Source organism: Papaver somniferum, chromosome 4 (assembly GCF_003573695.1).
Source record: "Papaver somniferum cultivar HN1 chromosome 4, ASM357369v1, whole genome shotgun sequence".
In the NCBI taxonomy this organism is placed as follows: domain Eukaryota; kingdom Viridiplantae; phylum Streptophyta; class Magnoliopsida; order Ranunculales; family Papaveraceae; genus Papaver; species Papaver somniferum.
In genome coordinates, this window is record NC_039361.1 from 67,830,051 (window position 1) to 67,849,557 (window position 19,507).

Consider the following 19,507-nt stretch of genomic DNA (forward strand, 5'->3'; position numbering starts at 1 on the left):
AAGTGAGCATTGCATATTCTCTAAATGTTTCTTCTTTTTGTATTACTTATTTTTTTTAATTTATCATTTTCCTTTCATTTAGGATTAAGAAGTTGTTCTTAGGTAGTAAGGAAAGATTGAAGTTTAAATAATATATTTTCTAAGTACTGTTTCAAGCTAAACAGTGTAAAAACTAAACTGCACATACAAATTTCAGCTCATATTCCTTTCAGTACACACATAGATTACATTCATGGACACCCTTTTCTTTCCTATTGAGTGGTCCTTTTGTCTTGTGTGTATTTTTGTTGTGGTTTTTTGAGTTTTAAACCCCTTTCTTGGCACTAAACCTCCAACCAGGTTCATCTACAACTAAGTCATGCCAAACATGTGAGATGCAAACTGTATCTGAACTCAATCCATGTGGCGGTGTGATACTTTTCATGAGTATGAAATTGTGGCACTTCATTTGGAGTATGTGCTCCGCACCTCGTACAATCATGATGATTTTCTTCTGTGAAGATTGAGATGCAGGCGTATGTTAATATCGGGAGAGTTGCGAGGAGTATTCGTGTAACCTCCTGGGTGGACAAATACTCTCAAGAACAAAATGAGCAACAAGAGAAGCATGAAAACCATTTCCGATCATTAGCCCCTGTGGCATTTGGTGTGGTTGGCGTGTTGGGTTGCGGCTGTTGTGACCCTTGTTCCTGCTCCTCCTGCTGCTCATTCGACTTTTCTTTAACCTGATGCAATGGATGTTCCGTCTCTACCTTCGTGGATGGAGCCCTCCCTCCTTCTGCAGACGTCAATCTGCATATAAAACAAGAAATGTCAGTAGGCTATTCGGGTTTATGAAGGTATACATGGTGTTAGAACAAATGTTTTGTAACTTGGGATGTTACCTATTTTAAGTATATATGTGTGTGTAAATGATCAAAACTTACATTGGAAATGCAAAGGAAACTACGCTGGCTCCACTCTCGTCAGAACGATAAGAAATGCTGGAGGAATGACGAGCTGAATCTACAGGAGGTGTTTTCTCTGTATTTTGATCGTCCTCTGACACCCTTGACACTTCGTTCATGGTAGCCGATGCTGCTGCATCTTCCGCATTTAAGCTTTCCCCGACCTTATTCCCAGGAGTAGAAGCTGGAGATGGGCTATTAGGATTGCTAGAGGGGTCCTTCTTGAGATCGAGGAAGTTGTTGTAATCCCCTGGCATGCCTAATTCTCCAGACCTTCCCATCAGAAAAATTTGGTCAGCGGAGAAACTATTATTTCCCATATGGATGCTGAACAATGATTCGTTGGATTGCACACTCCATTCGACTGGTGTTGCCGATGGACTCCTTGCGAATACAGTAGATGGAATCCTATATGGATCTGGTGGAACTTCTTCTCGTTCCATCACTTGTATTGGAGGTGACTGGTTTGGTGACGCCTCACTAATCATTACAGTAGGATCTGAAGTGCTGGAAGGAACATCAATAAGAAGTTCTGGATGGTCTAAAGAATCGACATTATGCTGCTGCAAAGAATCTTCATCAGCCGGAAAGAGTGAAATGGGATGTTTTTTGCTTCCTTTAACTGGAGAGTCCAAAGGAGACGAAGATGATGAAGAAGAGGAAGAGGCAGAGGACAAAGTAGATGTTGCAGAAGGAGATCCTACGGGAGTTGCTATCGGGGTATGCTTTTTACTGACATTTTGTTGTTGATCAGATTCCGTAACTGAAGTTAGATTATCTGAATTCATGGTTCAAAACCTACTATATCCACATATAGATTCTTTAGAAAACGCTGCAAAAAGAAAAGAAAATGCAATTGTAAGAAGCTTCACAAGGTAGGCAAATGCAAACTCGCGTTCTAACTCAGAAATTCAGGATACTTGATAGTTGCATAAAAGGACAGTACCACGAAACTTAAAATAAGCATACATTCTTCAGTGACATCTGACATGTTAATGAAAGAAGATTCATGCTTGAAATGGAAACCGTAAATGTTTCTTTATGTGACAAATTGCAGTCTATATTTTCTATACATGGCTAATGTGATAGAAGCTCGGCTAGAAGCTCAATACATTAACCTCAGGATGATCACAAATAATGTATGTTCACCTAACATTTCAATGTTCCGGTAACTGGATCATACAGGATGCCATACTGATTGCTTGAAGTTCTACTTACAAGTTCTTTCAAGAAACACAAGCCACAAGCCTTGTTCAGATATTCTTCTTTCTCGTTCATCTATATCGTATTATGTTTATTATGGGTTGATATTCATGTTAATAACTAAACCCTGGCAACTGAAAAGTTACAGGATAAATCAACAACTTGTAGAAAATCTTAAATTCATTATGAGACGTAGCATCTCTGGCAATATGTAACGTTTAAGGCTGGGTAGTCTGACCCAACTCAACTATATCTAATTAGGCAAAGGGGCATAATACAAATACATTGCTCCGAGTACCGCTCCATTAATGGCGTTATAATGACCCTATGGCTTATGAATGTCAATTCACCTAATAGTTATCTACCTCTCATAAATTCATGAAAGACATACTTACAAAATTAAAGAAGAAATTAACATACAAAAATGTATAAAATATTCAGAAAGTGAAAGATATCTACCAGGTTAATGGAGTTGCAATGCTTCAATGTCAATTCAATCAGCTATAAAAGCAGCATCAGAAATGAAACCCCTTTCTCCTTCAAAAATGAATAGAAGCCACCATTTTTAATCAAAACAAAAAATGATACCAAGATGTCTTCCAACTATAAATATTACAGCAGAAAAATGGAGGTTATTGGATAAACATTGAATATTACCTGAATTAGATTTTTTACAGTTCTTCACAGAAAGGATGAGATGATGGAATTTCGAGGTGGGATCAAAACTCGATTTTGGTCCTCCTGTTTTGTGTATCAGTGTCTATCCAGGAATATAAAATTAGAGTTTTTTGTGAGTTGGATTCAGAATGGACAAGAGACATTCTAGGCATTTTTGTCTCTACCAAAGTAACTAACTTTTTGTTTTTGTTCGCGCCATTCCTCAACTACCTTCAAAGGTAGTAAGTACCCTTAACAGATTTCTGAGGAGATTTAATGGACTGGGCTTCACAAATGTCCATGTCAAAATTGTCGATCCAATAGACAAAAAAAAAAGAGAAAAAAAAAACATCAGAAGACCAAAAGGTCCAAAACGTATATTCATGCATCCAAGTTGCAAAGCAAATGTTATGTTCATTATTATACCTTCTTCTGGTGAGTTTTTTTTTCCCTAACAAGTACTCATTGACTTGTGTTTTCTTTTATCGGTAAAGAAGTTGGTGCTAACAAGTTTGACTTGTTACCTTTACAGGAAAGGAGCAGGAATGTCGTCAATCTAAACACGTAGAGTAATAGAGTAAGTACACTTCGTTTGTTCGGTATCAGCTATCAGTGTTTATGTGCCCACTAAGAGCATCCACAGTGGGCGAGTATAACCAAATTTATGGGATGAGATCCTAACACAGTGGGACGGAGTAAAGATCAAATTTGGACCAAAGATCAAATTCCAGACCAAATATGGTCGCGACCAAATCCCAAATTCTAATATAGTCGGGCGTAAATTTAAAGTACGCTTGATGCTGGGCGTAAATTTAAAGTACGCTTGTTAACGGGCGGAGATTTAAATTACGCCCGATGAAATTTTAATTAAATAAAAAAAAAAAGGAATGAGGCGGACTTTTAAAGTCCGCCTGTTAAAATTTGCAAAGAATGGGGCGGACTTTTAAAGTCCGCCCCATGGAATTTTAATGAGGCGGACTTTGTTAAAATTTACAAAGGATGGGGCGGACTTTTAAAGTCCGCCTGATGGAATTTTAATGGGGCGGACTTTTAAAGTCCGCCTGACGAAATTTTAATCATGTACCGTTGCGTCACACCACGGACTAAACCCAAATTTTGGTCTTTTTTTTGATCTTTGGTTTTGATCGCACCACTTCAGTTGCTCTAAGCGACTGAATCAAATGAGGTGATAAAAGTGGCTAGCAAAAATAAAATAAAAAATGAGGTGATAAAAGCAACATTTCCGATTTTCTTTCTTTATAAAGGAGAACATCCCGAATCACATGGAAATCGACTAAGTAACAAGGTGCAAGAGGGTGGTAAATATTGCAAAGTCACTGCTAATATTCAAAAAAAGAAAAAAACAAAAAAACAAGGCGCAAGAAAGTTCTCTTACAAAATTACTAACAGCAGTACAGCACCATGAACCAGCAAAACTAAAGTCGCCTCCAAATGGTGAGAAATATGACAATGCCAAACTCTTTTGTTAGAAAGATATTTAAACTCTTTAGTATCTCTCTAACATTGGATAGGACCAGGACCACTTCTGTAAAATTGTTGAGCATTAAGGGTAAACAAATAAAGTTTTTACGAGAGGTGCAGTTTTATCTTGTTATCTCCATAGAATTTTGTTTGTTCTAATTTTCATTTCATATCTGCTAGACTGAAATGGAGGGAGTTTTGAAGAAGCAGTTATTCAACAATGGAGTACAACTTCACTCCGCTAACTGTAAGTATCTCTTAACTTAGTTTCGTATAAGTTTAAGATTTTGTTAAATCTTTAAAACAAAAGAGTTCACATTGGAGAAATGCTTGAATTATGTACACGGATTTTTGCTAAAGAATATAATTTCTTTTGCTTTTGCAGTCAATGAATCATCAAGACATTTCACTCGACCCTGGTTTTCTCGGACAAGCCTAGCTAGTAGGCCTGGAAGCAATATGTACTCGGAATTTCATAATGGACTGCTAAAGAAAACATCAAGGTGGAGCAAACATCAGGTAAAACTTATGTTTTCAACTACAACTTATGTTCTTGTAAAGAGACAACATGTATTCTTAGTTGCCTCGGTTACTTTTGTCCTGTTTAGGTCTGCGCAGGTAGGCGGAGAAGGGCATATTTACAATCTGAAACTTATGTTTTAATTGAACCTGGCAAGGACGAGGAGTTTGTCTCTGAAGACGAGTTGAAAATTAGGTTAAAAGGTTGGCTGGAAAACTGGACTGGGAACTCTTTGCCTCGTGACCTTGCAAAGTTCAAAACTCTAGATGATGCTGTTTCACACCTAGTAAAGTCCGTATGTGAACTTGAGCTTGATGGTGAAGTTGGTTCAGTTCAATGGTATCAAGTTCGATTGGAGTGATGCTGCTTTCAAGTGAATTACTCTGCAGCGTGAATACTAAGTGCTAGGAATTTAAAGCCTAGCCTACTCATGCATTTTGTTTTTTTAGCTTATCAAAATGGGCATAGGCAGAATTTATAGTTGTAGGTTTAGCAGAACAAATCGAAAAATGTACTAAATTTGTAAGAAAAATATGAAACAGTTGAACTAAAGAACACCTATCTCGATTCATTTACTGTTGGAGAAAATAAGTTATTTAATAAATGATTTTTTGGTCTTGGTGTGGTTTGATCTCATGACCTAAGGGTCTAAGGATACTCACTCATTTTTGAGTGAATGAAATGGAACCTTTAGTCCCACATTGTGGAAAACTAAAGATGTGCTCCACTATATTACCATGTTCTCATGGATATGTTGTAAAACAATGCGGGTGGGGTGAAAAATACTTATTTCGACCCATGCCCATGCGCGAGTACAAAGCACCAAGTCCGTGTCTACTTGAAATTATTTTTTGCAAGTTTTTAACTTGATAAATAATTTATTTAAGAGTTTTATTTATGGAAAAAATTCCTTTTTTGTGTTTAATTGTTTTACAAGAAACAAAACTCGTTTTATAAGAAAAAACCTAAACCTAACTTGATTTGCAAGTTAATTTTCCTATAAATACAACTCGAAAATATCTTTTCAAAACACACAAGCAGCGACCATCTCTAGGTCTACTTTTCTTCATCTTCTTGCTTTTATTTTCGTGCGGCGTTTTACTTCCATCCCTGTTGCCGAGTTTAAGAGTGGGTAACTTGTATTGTGCTAATACAAGTTATATCGGGCAGTCTTATCCTGGACACATCTTCGCACGTTTGGGTTTAGCATTACTTTAGAGTATACCCGCGAACTAATGTGTTAAGGACAGCTTGTTGAACCTGTGATTCTGCCCTCATCAATTTGTTCGTGGTAAAGTTGTTTGATACGGTTCTTTATATTTATTGGTTGATACATCTGACGTTTCTTCTATTGTTGCAAGACTCCAACAATCTTAACACATTTCTTCTATTTAAGTTTAATGGAAAGGATTTCAAGAGATGGCAATCCAAGATGTTGTTTTATCTAAGCCATCATGAACTGGATTATGTACTTGTTCCACATGATGAATTGGTGAATGCTGAAGCTTTAACTGAGGAGGTGATAGAGTATAACAAGCGGTGTAATTTTCTGGCGAAAAATCATATCATGAATGGTTTGGAAGATACGATGTATGATTTTTACAATGCTAAAGAAAATTTCAGTGCTTATGATTTGTGGACTGCGTTAGAAGCAAAGTATCAAGCAGAGACTGCAGGGAGCAAGAAATTTCTGGTGGCGAAGATTATGGACTTCAAGACGACGAATGATAAGCCTGTTGTTGATCAATTCCTCGAATTTCAACAGATTATTAATGAGATTCTTGCTGAAGGTATGGTCATTGATGAGACGTTTCAAGTATCTGCGGTAATTGAGAAGTTACCAAGTTCGTGGTCTGAGTACAAGAAAAATCTAAGACATGAAACTGGCGAGATCAACATGGTTGAATTAGGGAAGAAGATTCAAGTGGAAGAGTTGCTGTGCTCCAAAGATAAGAACGTGTCTTCTGCAAGGGACATGAGTAATAAATCTCATATGACTGAACATAGATCTTCCAAAGCTGGAAAAGGTGAGAGTAACAATCGTAACTCTAAGCGTGGTCCTCCCAAGAAAGGTATGTTTCGAAAACCAGAGTCTAGCATTACTAAAATTAAGGGTGCTTGTTATGCGTGTGGAGTTACTGGCCATATGGCAGTTCACTGTAGACATCGTAAGGACAAGAAGGATAGTGCTAACTTGGTTGAAAAGAACAAGGATGAGTTTTCTGCTGTAGTGTCTGAAGTTAATTTGATGACCAATGTGATGGACTGGTGGGTAGACTCTGGAGATACCAAGCATGTTTGTGGGAACAGAGACCAGTTCACCTCCTACCAGAGGGTAGGGGAAGGCGACAAACTCTTCATGGGTAACTCATCTTCATCAGAGGTTGCAGGAAAAGGAAAGGTCGGTCTGAAGCTCACATCTGGCAAGACTCTCACATTGAACGGAGTTCTTCATGTTCCAGACATCTGCAAAAATCTTGTTTCTTGTTCTGTTTTAGATGATAAGGGTTTTAAAGTTTCAGTTGAGTCTGGAAAACTTATAGTAACTAAGGGCAATGATTATGTGGGTAAGGGTTATAAGACTGGGGGTCTTTACAAACTTAATGTAACCTGTTCTGAAGTGAAATTGAATGATTCTTCTGCTTACATGTGTGTGTCATCGAATGTTTGGCATGGTAGACTTGGTCATGTAAATTACAAATCAATGCATAAACTGGCTAGCGTAGGCTGCATACCCAAATTCACTTTAGATAAAAGTCATAAGTGTGAGATTTGTGTAGAATATAAGCATGCTATGAAATCATTCAGGAAGAATGTCCAGAGAAACACTAAACCCTTAGAATTGATTCATTCAGACGTAGTTGACATGAAGTCAGTTCAAACTAGAGGTGGTAAGAAATGGTTTTTCACTTTTATAGATGATTGTACGAGGTACTGTCAGGTTTATTTTCTTAGAGGGAAGGACGATGCCTTAGAAGCCTTTAAGATATATAAACGTGAAGTTGAAAACCAATTGAATGCTACCATTAAAACTTTTAGGTCTGACCGTGGTGGTGAGTATCTAATTCCTATTGGATATTTCTGTGAAGAACATGGCATAATACATGAAACTACATCCCCTTATTCACCTAAATCCAATGGTGTAGCTGAACGTAAGAACCGTACCCTTAAGGATATGATGAATGCCATGTTGATTATTTCACGATTACCTTCGAATTTGTGGGGGGAGGCTATCCTCTCATCCAATTACATCCTGAACAGAGTACCCTTTAAAGGATCAGATAAAACTCCATATGAGTTATGGAAAGGTAAACAACCATCTTATGATTACTTCAAAGTGTGGGGGTGCCTGGAAAAGGTGGCCATCCCTCCTCCTAAGACAAGTAAGATAGGAACCAAAACCGTTGATTGTGTTTTTATAGGGTATCCTGAGCATTCTAGTGCTCATAGGTTTATGGTTGTGAGTTCTGAAATTTCTGACATAGGGTTGAATACTATCATGGAGTCTAGGGATGCTGAGTTCTTTGAGAATGTTTTTCCTATGAAATGTGATTCTCGAAAGAGATGTTTAAATGATCCCCTAGAATTTCCATCATCCAGTCAGTCATTACCTTTAGAGGAAGATGAACCAGAAATAGAACCTAGAAGAGGTAAAAGGGTTAAAACTAAGAAAACCTATCCTGGTTGCATTACATACCTAGCCGAGTCTGATCCTCAGACTTATAAAGAAGCCATGACTTGTCCTGAAGCTCCGTGGTGGAAAGAAGCTTCAATTAGTGAAATGGATTCCGTTCGAGAAAACGATACTTTTTAACTTGTAGATTTACTTCCAGGGTCTAAGGCCATAGGTTGTAAATGGATTTTCAAGAGAAAACGTAATATAAATGGAACTATTGAAAACTACAAGGCTAGGTTCGTAGCGAAAGTCTATAAACAGATAGAAGGTATATACTTCTTTGATACATATTCACCAGTAAGTAGAATTAGCTCCATTAGGATGTTAATTGCTATAGCTTCTGTGCCATAACCTACAAATACATCAAATGGATGTAAAGACAGCGTTTTTGAATGGTGAATTAGATGAACAAATTTATACGGAACAACCTGAAGGCTTTGTAGTTAAAGGTTGTGAGAAGAAGGTTTGTAAACTGAAGAAATCTTTGTATGAATTAAAACAAGCACCTAAATAGTCGCATGAGAAGTTTGATCATGTGATGATTTCTAGTGGCTTTAGAATTAATGAATCTGATAAGTGTGTTTATACTAAACTTGTCAAGGATGCCTGTGTGGTTGTATGCTTGTATGTTGATGATATGCTTATACTAGGTACAAACATGGATGTTATTAATACCACTAAGAAAATTTTGAATGAGAACTTTGACATGAAATACTTAGTCCCGATGATGTCATATTAGGGATGAAGATTAGAAAAACTTCTAATGGCTATAGTCTGAGTCAGTCTCATTATGTTGAATCCATACTTAAGAAATATAATCAGTTTGACTGTAAACCTGTTTGCACTCCATATGATTCTTCTTGCAAACTCATGAAGAATAAGGGTGTAGGTGTTAACCAACTTGAATACTCGAGAGTCATAGGAAGTCTGATGTATTTGATGAATTGTACGAGACCAGACATTGCTTATGCTGTGAGTAGGTTAAGCAGGTATAATAGAGTGCTAAAGTACTTGAAGTACACAATGACCTTTTGTTTGAATTACGAAGGGTATCCGGCCGTCCTTGAGGGATTTTGCGATGCGAACTGGATAGCAGACTCAGAGGAGTCTAAGACTACGAGTGGATATGTATTCACTCTAGCAGGTGCGTCTGTATCTTGGAAGAGTTCCAAACAGACATGTATAGCTCGCTCAACTATGGAGTCGGAGTTTATTGCGTTAGATAAAGCAGGAGAGGAGGCCGAATGGCTAAGAAACTTTTTAGAAGATATTCCTCTCTGGCATAGGCCTGTGCCAGCTATATCTATACATTGTGACAGCAAATCTGCAATAGGTAGAGCTAAGAATAGCTTCTACAATGGAAATTCTATACATATGCGTATAAGACATGATTCTTTGAAATTACTAATCTCCACAGGCGTTATTTCCATAGATTGGACAAGGTCCAAGGAGAATATCGCGGACCCTTTGACGAAAGGTTTGCCAAGGATATAGTTAGTAAATCATCGAAGGGGATGGGGCTTAGGCTCAAATAATTAAATTTGCCATGAAGGATACTCAACCTTGCTGACTGGAGATTCCAATAACAAGGTTTCGAATGAGACAATTAATTTATGGTGGGTAAAGTTAAACACTATCAGAGAATTTCATTCTCTGTCCCTTCCCTATAGTGTTGATGTGATAGTGTGACTGCATGTGGAGGATGACTTTTAATTAAGTCTTAATGAGTTATATAGTTTCAGTTTAAGATTGAAATGGGGTGTAGCAGTAAACACTCTTGATGGAACTCACCTATCTGAATGAGGAAGTGGGTCCCTTCCAATGAGAATGGAGCCGATTCTCTAAAGCATTTTGAGAAACAGGATATGTCCAGGGCCAAAATGGACAAAACGACACAAACTTAGCAACACTTGGAGGATATCATGCATGGATGTTATTATAATTACACCAAACGCTAGAAGTTCAAGACATAGTTCACTGTCTAGCTAGTAGTTCCGGTAACTTCTCTATAAGCAAGGTTCAAGACCTCATGGACACCTTTGCCTAAATGGTATTTTCCGTACTCTGATTTTTCGTTTTTTACCGAGATTTCATTCATGTGGCGGATTGTTGGAGAAAATGAGTTATTTAATAAATGATTTTTTGGTCTTGGTGTGGTTTGATCTCATGACCTAAGGGTCTAAGGATACTCACTCATTTTTGAGTGAATGAAATGGAACCTTTAGTCCCACATTGTGGAAAACTAAAGAGGTGCTCCACTATATTACCATGTTCTCATGGATATGTTGTAAAACAATGTGGGTGGAGCAGGTGGGGCGAAAAATACATGTTTCGACCCATGCCCATGCGTGTGTACCAAGCACCAAGTCCGTGTCTACTTGAAATTATTTTTTGCAAGTTTTTAACTTGATAAATAATTTATTTAAGAGTTTTATTTATGGAAAAAATTCCTTTTTTGTGTTTAATTGTTTTACAAGAAACAAAACTCGTTTTATAAGAAAAAACCTAAACCTAACTTGATTTGCAAGTTAATTTTCCTATAAATACAACTCGAAAATCTCTTTTCAAAACACACAAGCAGCGACCATCTCTAGGTCTGCTTTTCTTCATCTTCTTGCTTTTATTTTCAAGCGGAGTTTTACTTCCATCCCCGTTGCTGAGTTTAAGAGTGGGTAACTTGTATTGTGCTAATACAAGTTATATCGGGCAGTCTTATCCTGGACACATCTTCGCACGTTAGGGTTTAGCATTACTTTAGAGTATACCCGCGAATTAATGTGTTAAGGACAGCTTGTTGAACCTGTGATTCTGCCCTCATCAATTTGTTCGTGGTAGAGTTGTTTGATACGGTTCTTTATATTTATTGTTTGATACATCTGACGTTTCTTCTATTGTTGCAAGACTCCAACATTTACTTCCAAAGGGTACACATAACTGAGAGCTTGTCTCGAAATCCCGTTACAATCTTGCTTCACTAGAAAAACATAAATCCGAATACAACACAAACTAGGTCCAGAAATCATATACATACATTAGTATATATCCAAATTATAGAAACTACTATTCACCAAACCCCTCTTCCATGTATGCATCCACATATAGACTTGAGACACACCAACATCCTAAAAACACTTATCAAGTATCTGGCCATAAAACCTAAGTCAGACAATATCCCAAACACCTTAAATGACTGTTTTCTAGGGAGTTTCAGGAAATTACCTTAGGTGGATTGGAAGAAGGTGGTATTAAAGAACCAGGTTTTTTGCTTCTAGCTAGAAGTCCTTTGGAAACAGGGGACATCAATTTATCAGTTGGACTCATATACCTGCAAAAACAAAACAAAACAAAACAAAACAAAAAATATCAAGATCAAAAAAATTCAGGTAATTTTAATTAACAAAAATTTGAAACAGAGAAAGATCTAGTGTACCTTTCAGGACACTTGAAAGACTTGAATGCTTTGGGAAGTCTAAGATCAACATTCATAGTTTGAGGTGGTGTTTCATTGGAAATTTCTTTAGGGGTCTGGGGAGATGTATCCATGAATTAGATGTGAAGAATGAGTTCGATTGATTGAAACTGCTTGAATTGAATTCAATAAACTGCTTTGAGGAGGAGAGAAAAAGAGAGGGGGTTGATGGTTTTGAGCAAAAACCTGTTTGGTTAGTTAGTGTTTATATTATGAAATCTTTCGGGATAATATGACCGTTTGGGTGGAAGAGTTTATAACGGTCGAATTAGGATTCACAACTGAGTTCTTACACGTGTACTGGATAATCTAAGTGGTTAATATTGGGCTTGGGCCTACTGAGCTGCGATGGCATCGTGATTCTTGCGAGTGGAGAGGCATTTCCAAAGAAACCTGTTTTGAGGCATACTGAATTTTTTTGAGGCATACTTATTTATCATCCCATCTAGGATGGTTTTATAAGGGGTGTCTAAAGGTAATGTAATTACCTATATATCCTTGAACAATCTAATTACTAGAGTGTTTTTATCCTCAAAAACCTAAAATCAAAAATCAAAATAACCTTTAAACTTAAACATCTTGGATTCCAATTCAATCAAGCAATCAATCAATCAATCAAAGGAAACACAAATCGAAGTGAGCGATGTTGGAGTGCGAAATCCAAATCTCAATTGCTCTTAGATGTATTTTAGAATGCATTTGTAACAAACCCATCTTGTTTTTGATTGATTTTATTTTGTTTGATCTAGAATATGATTTCAAAGATGAAATTAGGGTTTTCAGAAGATCAGTTCGGATGATCTTGGAATATCAATTTTGAGCCGAACCTAGTATATGATTTAGAGAAACACTATATTCGGCTAATGCGATTTTGCTAGATTTTCTTCGAATCAACCGAACCTAAATTCGTCAGTTACAGAGTGAATTTTTGTCAGCCGAACCTCTGTTTTATGAAAATACACCTAGGTTCGGCTAACAACGATTTTGTTTGAATCATCCGAACCTAAATTTGTGAATTACAGAGGGAAGTTCGGCTGACAAGTTATCAGCCGAACTGTTCATCTGGTCAGTAGATCTGGGTTTTAAAAATTCAACGTTTTGATAGATTCAACTTATAAGAAGGACATTAAACCTCGTATAGAAGTCTACCTCTGATTTGAGTCACACATTTTGGTCACTTCTAATCACTAAAATCTCAAAACCCAAGTTTTTTTCACTTCTTCTTCTTCCTCTCAAAAATTCCAACTCTCTCACATAAATTTGATTTCTCTACTAATTTAACACTAACAATTTAATTTTTAATCAATCCTTAAAATTCCTGATTAATCAAATCTAATCATAATCATTAACACTAATTATGTAAGGGTAGTTATGCCATTATCAAAAAGGATTGATAAGGGGTGACGTTGTTTTTTATTTAGTGACCCTATTTTGGCATTATTTAGTATGCCTCAAAAAAATCTAGTATGCCTCAAAACAGGTTTCTTTCCAAACAATATGTTTGATCCTTTGAGATGTGTTCATACTCCATAGATATTTTCAGAATTTCTTTGATTCTGCAGAGATAGGAGCTGATGAGTTTTGAAGCTTCGAATAAAAAGAGCTAACCGTAAAGTTTACATTTTTGGTTAAGGACCATCTTAATCTATCATTTTTAACTAGTTCTTCATGTATATTATATTTACTTCCTCCGTTCCTAAATAATAGGCTGGTTTTTATAAATAGATGTTTCAAAAAAATAGGCTGATTTCCTAATTAGGAAAGTTAAATGTTATTTTAGTTTTCTGGGACCACTTTTCTCTTAACTTCTCTTGATGACAAGTGTCATGTGGACCATTTCACTTTACTTCTTTTTCCGACAAGTGTCATGGGGACCATTTCACTTTACTTCTTCTATTGACAAGTGTCATGAGGACCACTTTCAATGATTAGTTCTCTTAATTTTTCTTAATTTTCTCTAAAAATAAAACCAGCCTATTAATTAGGAATGGAGGGAGTAATATTTTTGTAATTTTAGAATCACTAAATATGGAATGTAAAATAGTTGTATTCTACTTTTTTGTATCTGAGTCTATCAACTCAGAGACAAGTGTTAATCATGATTAGTTTAAGAAGAAGTTTCTGCCAAAACTTTTTCCCTACCAGGAATCCAATTATCATCCCAAATATGAATTGATTTACCATCTCCAACCTCCCTTGTGCTATACTGTTATATGTATTGTATGTCTTGCAAAATACATCTCCAAGTCCAGGATGATTTATCCATTTTCTCAGAGTGCAAAACCCTTGTTGTTCTAAAGCACTTTTATTTCAAGGTTTTAGTACACAAGTTATCTGGGTTACTAACCAGTCTCCAAACTATTCTACTAATCATAGCTTGATTTACTTTATCAGCTTATTTAAATCCCAGGCCTCCGAAATGTCATTGCTTGGACTGGAAATCAAATGATTTTAGGTATACAAATTTCGAATTCGTATGTTTACCCCACCAGAAATATCGCTGAATGACATTGATCGTAGACGTTATATTTTTAGGCAAATACAAAACATCCCATAGTATAAATGGGCAGACTGGATAGAATATATTTTTGCAAAACCATTTTTCTTGGTTGGGAGAGAATCTTTCCAACCCATCCTTTTATTATGATGCCAATACTGAAAGGTTGGGCAAATTCTGATAACTCTTTTCTAGTACATTACAATGAATGGAGAAAAAAAAATGAAACTAGTATCTCTTGAGCATTAGCTTTTACCGAATGCGCATTAGCTTTTACCGAATGCTGACATATTCTTAAGGAAAATATGCCGAAGAGTTTTTGAAAATAAAAGTATTTCTCCATAACAAGTAGCTCAACAGATTGCTAGACATATTCAGTATTGGCATCATAATTTAGAAAAAAATCTAGTTGATCTTCCCAAACAATCATTACAACGGTTGAATATTTTAAAAATTAATTGTGATGCCTCTTGGATCCCCGAATCAACTAATGTAGGTTTTGGTTTTCTGTTACAAAACTATACAGAAACATTCACAAGGAGCAACATTATCAAAGTTTATGATATACATATTCTATCATGATAACATATTTCTATCATTATACATATTTCTAAAAATTATCTACATGATAACTAAAGAAAAATTTGTCAACATTCAGACAAATTTGTTTTGCTGCTCTTTCAGCCGCACCTATAGTCACTCATTATATATTATACCTTTGTTATAATACTAATTGACCATTAGTTAATACCCTCTTGAATATCAGCATCATGAAGCACAAAATTATTTTACTGTCTTGAAAAATCCTCATTTTGAAGTTAATACATGCGGGGACAATTCTAGTCATACAATTATACTACCTAGATAAAATCATATAGTTGTACTACCTAGCTGTACAATATGTGAAGAATCGATATAATATACAATCGGATATTGACAGCTAAATCAATATATTGGAAGATCATCGACATATAGGAATAATATTTCTGTTGTCTATGATATTCTTTTATATTTGGTAAGCATATAAAAATACGATTGAAAAGGAGAGGGTACCAAGCACGCCACTAATTTTTTTATTCGAAAAACTATATGGACAAAACCTAATACAATATCAACTAGACCTACTTAAATATCCTTGACAATATGTATTTAGAGTTTATATCTCTTTCTCTTCCCAATCAAAAAGTCAAGACAATAAAGTCCGTGAACCTTATTTTATACAAGAGTACTTTGACAATCTAAAAAACAATATCCAAGATCAATTTAGTCGTATCCAAATAATTGAATCCGAATTCTGCCAAATATGATACTTGTTATCTGTTTTTCAAGATATATACAAGAACGAGTCTCGTAATTGATCACAATTAAAATGAACTTGTTTACTAATATTGATTACATACTACTTGTGTTATTCATATATTATAAAGATAAAAAATATAATGTGGAAAAGGAAAAACACAAGACACCGGAAGTTTGTTAACGAGGAAAACTGCAACTGCAGAAAAATCCCCGGACCTCGTTCAGATTTGAACACCGGACTGTATTAAGCCACTATAGACACTATCCTAATATCAGACTTCGACCTGGAATGTAGTTGAGACGAAACTCACCGCCCAAGCAATTCAGTTGCAGTCGTGCTCCTTACATCTTTTGAAACATCGCAAGGATCTACACGACTGATTCCCTTAGCCGACGTCCTTTATAGTCTAAGAGTTACTTCAGTATAAGTGAAAACTTTTGATACCAAACTGCCTCTAACAGATAATCCTATTTGATTTCCCTTTAGATCGACATATCAAGGCTTGTAAATATGTTTGTATATAGATAAAGCTAGAAAAGCTCACAAATCCGAGACACTTACACTCAGTTATCTGAGAAGCCTGGATTATTCACTAGTGGAAAATCAAAAAAATAAGTCTGCCAGAAAGACACTTAAAACAGCTAAACCAGCCATAAAATTGTAGTCTTATTTCTTGAAATGACTGTGCTTGAGACTCCTTAAACTTATTATATTAGGACTGCTATCAACAGTCCACTGAAATGGCTGATAGAAGCAGCCGTATTGCTGGATCATATTTCATAAAAAAAAATAAATGATTCAGCTGAATCCATAGCCGATTCAGCTGAATATCAAACTAAAACCAATCACAAAATCTTAAATTAAAATCTAATATGATAGAAATGAAAAAGAAATTCAAAAAAAAAAAATTACTTAGAAGCAAAATTATTATACAAATCACTCTGGATCCAAAATTTTATATTAAAAAAGTGTATTCGGTTTACAACTTACACTATCTAAAATACCTTCAGTTCCAAACCTGAAACTTCAACACTAAGTTGAAAATGCTTAACCTATATTCCTATTCGAAGCTCAACAAACAGAAAGCATCAACACTAACTTGAAGGCAAGACTTCACCGATATTTCCCATCATTTATGCCTTTCGAGCAATGTTGAACTAATCCTCCAAGTCAAAGCAAGTCCCACCAGCCCATTTCCTTCTTGTGGTTCTGAAATCCATTGGACGAATGGATGCTCAATTACGTCATATTTTTGGTTTGAGATGCACCTGCAAGAAACCAGAATGAGTTTTAGTGTCTATTCCTCGGCAAAATTAAAAGACAGTTGATCAGCAAGACATCCTGGATACACTAAAATTCAAAGACAGTTGATCGATTGGAAGCACGAATAATGACTTGTAAACTATTTAACATCCTCAATAAACTATTTGTTTTTATGGAAGGGTTCGTATGCATTAATGGCAATATTTGATGATAACAGATAAATGAAATGCTAGTAAAGTAAATAAAAGTAGTAAGAAAACACCTTGAGGAACAAAATATGTGGTAGACAGACGAACTGTTGAGGCATTTGTCTCTTTATAGATGATCAACACCCTTATCTTTAGCGATTTTCCTCATAGAGGTAAACATTTCGATGGCCTGGATATAAACATTCAACATTGTATAAGCTAATTTCAAACCACAAACAAATGAGAAAACAAAAATTCTGGTAAGTTTAAAAGATTCTAAACAAACTTAAGGAAAATAACATACCACCCATTTGACATTGGGACCTCAAGTATACGGAATTTTATTCGTGAAGGTGTGAAGGAATTGGTGATGGATTGGTGGAGATGTTGGTGGTCTGTGAAGGTGGACTCTATGGTGGTGACAACTGAATTCAGCTGTGAGTTTTTGAGTGTTTTCACAAACAGGGAAGGAGAAGTTCTCAGGTCGAGAGGTGTACATGATGTGAATGAAGTGGTGACGGTGGTGGATGGAAGGTTAGATAAACTTAAAAATCGCCTCTCTGAATTTTTATGAAGCAAGTAGAGTGCAGGATTGTCTTGGTCCAAATGTGTACTTTGTAAAATGTTTCCAACCCCTTTTATAACCAATTGTCCCCTGCAAACACGAATCACATAGAGATCCAATAATTAGAAGCATATATGGAATCAAAATCAATGAAAATCTAAGTCATTCGTTCGTTCTAACCAACAAGAATGCAGGCTAATCAAAGTCCAAAATGCAGATAGTTAAAATATTTTTGGGAAAGAGAAAAACTTGAGAAAAATAAACAACAATCATCAAACAGGACATGATAACATTTACCACCACTAGATTATAAACATACATCCACAACCAAACCCAACAAAAACACCAACACAATAACAATAACATACAAAGAAAATGACAGGAGATCCCATACAAGCAGAGCTTTAATCTATTCAAGAAAACATATAACTTAGAGGAGTAAACAGAACACCCGTACAAAAATCGAATAACTACTAAACGAATGAACACTTAAAATCAATCAAAAATACCCAGATCCACACAACTAAACTCTAAAGTCTAAATAGGCGAAAAAAAGATAAATTAAAGACACCCTAATTTGAGAAATTAAAATCAGAAAAAGCAATAATGATTGTATACCTTACAGAAGTAATAGCATCAAAATTATCCTCAACACCCGAAAATTTAAAATATGTTGTTCACTACAAAACCCAAAAAATTCAAAATTAGATGGTGACAATCATAAACTAAATATCAGAAACGGAAAATTCGTTTATTAGTAACCTTCAAAAAAGAAGAAGGCCCCGATTACAGATCTATTAGGTGAGTAGATTGATTTGGTTCAGTGGGTTCTATCCTTCTAGGGTTTGTCTTTCTCTTCTGAGATCACAGATGGAGAGTTAAGATTGAACGATTTTTGTTCTTTGTAGATTGTTCGTTTTGTGAAATTTGTTGTCTGAGAAACAACATAGTGAGAGATGAAAACAAAGATGGACTCTCTTAGGGTTTGTTAAAGATAAGAGCAGATAGATATGGGTGGTGCGCTGGCGTGGAAAACTAGGACCACGGAAACTAGTTTCTACGGAAGTCTTAATTGTACTCCTTATAGAAGCTCGTTTTATTTACTAAATTACCTTTTAGTATAACGTCTGCTAGAGGGACTCAGTTTTGATTTCTCAGTAAAACGTCTACCTTGGGCAATTATAAAGAAACCCGATGGAAGTCATTTTTATAAAACACAAACAGACTTAAAAATCTTGTTTTCCACTAGTGATTAACCACCTCTCAAGAAAAATATTATACTGATCAATAACGAAGAGTTTTAGATTTCTATCTTGAGGAATCATAAAATCTGAGACAAAAAGAACTTTGCAATTTCTATTTATCTCGTCCGTGAAAGAGATTACTAAAACCTTGATAAAAGAAAGAGCAAGATCAGGATAAACGCACTATCAAAATAAAGATAGTCGGACCTGGCTTCATGAATCATTAGTGAAGTCTTTAAGTCGTGAACCTAATAATGTTTCTCAGGGGAAACCTAGGTTCATAGAGGACTACTCTGAAAACCAACTAGGACACATAAGTGTCAGGGATTGAATTTCCTGGTTATTTGAGTCTCTCTACTTATAGACTTTCAAGACTAGAGTTGCTTAGAATTCAAGCAAAGATAATTTAAGATTCATGCAAACACTTTGTATGTTTAGATGAAACTCTTGTTAGGAGTTCATGTAAGCATGTGAGAAGTTTGTATATAAATTCCAT

At 35.7% G+C, this 19,507-nt stretch overlaps 2 protein-coding genes and 1 long non-coding RNA gene across 3 annotated transcripts; 1 reads left to right on the forward strand and 2 right to left on the reverse strand.

Moving 5' to 3' along the window:
• Positions 1–114: 114 nt before the first annotated feature.
• Positions 115–2,899, reverse strand: LOC113275795 (probable serine/threonine-protein kinase DDB_G0278665). Its single transcript, XM_026525362.1, has 4 exons — positions 2,808–2,899; positions 2,610–2,687; positions 927–1,779; positions 115–792 (listed from the first exon to the last, which is right to left on the reverse strand). The coding sequence occupies exons 3-4, from the start codon at positions 1,733–1,735 to the stop codon at positions 579–581; spliced, it is 1,023 nt and encodes a 340-aa protein (XP_026381147.1). The 5' UTR covers positions 1,736–1,779; positions 2,610–2,687; positions 2,808–2,899; the 3' UTR covers positions 115–578.
• Positions 2,900–4,437: 1,538 nt separating this feature from the next.
• Positions 4,438–5,366, forward strand: LOC113273965 (protein CHLORORESPIRATORY REDUCTION 7, chloroplastic-like). The gene is made up of 3 exons (XM_026523522.1): positions 4,438–4,536; positions 4,675–4,808; positions 4,898–5,366. Exons 1-3 carry the CDS (start codon positions 4,476–4,478, stop codon positions 5,168–5,170), a joined length of 468 nt encoding a protein of 155 aa, XP_026379307.1. The 5' UTR covers positions 4,438–4,475; the 3' UTR covers positions 5,171–5,366.
• Positions 5,367–16,675: 11,309 nt separating this feature from the next.
• On the reverse strand, positions 16,676–18,797 carry LOC113273966. The gene is made up of 5 exons (XR_003322691.1): positions 18,530–18,797; positions 18,386–18,447; positions 17,507–17,857; positions 17,277–17,392; positions 16,676–17,019 (listed from the first exon to the last, which is right to left on the reverse strand). It is a non-coding gene; the product is annotated as an uncharacterized LOC113273966 (long non-coding RNA).
• Positions 18,798–19,507: the final 710 nt, after the last annotated feature.

Coding starts and splice junctions, on each gene's coding strand:
- LOC113275795 (XM_026525362.1), bottom strand. CDS start 1,735: ATGAATTCAGATAATCTAACTTCAGTTACGGAATCTGATCAACAACAA. Junction 793..926: donor GTTTCCTTTGCATTTCCAAT/GTAAGTTTTGAT, acceptor TTTTATATGCAG/ATTGACGTCTGCAGAAGGAG.
- LOC113273965 (XM_026523522.1), top strand. CDS start 4,476: ATGGAGGGAGTTTTGAAGAAGCAGTTATTCAACAATGGAGTACAACTT. Junction 4,537..4,674: donor ACAACTTCACTCCGCTAACT/GTAAGTATCTCT, acceptor TTGCTTTTGCAG/TCAATGAATCATCAAGACAT. Junction 4,809..4,897: donor CAAGGTGGAGCAAACATCAG/GTAAAACTTATG, acceptor TGTCCTGTTTAG/GTCTGCGCAGGTAGGCGGAG.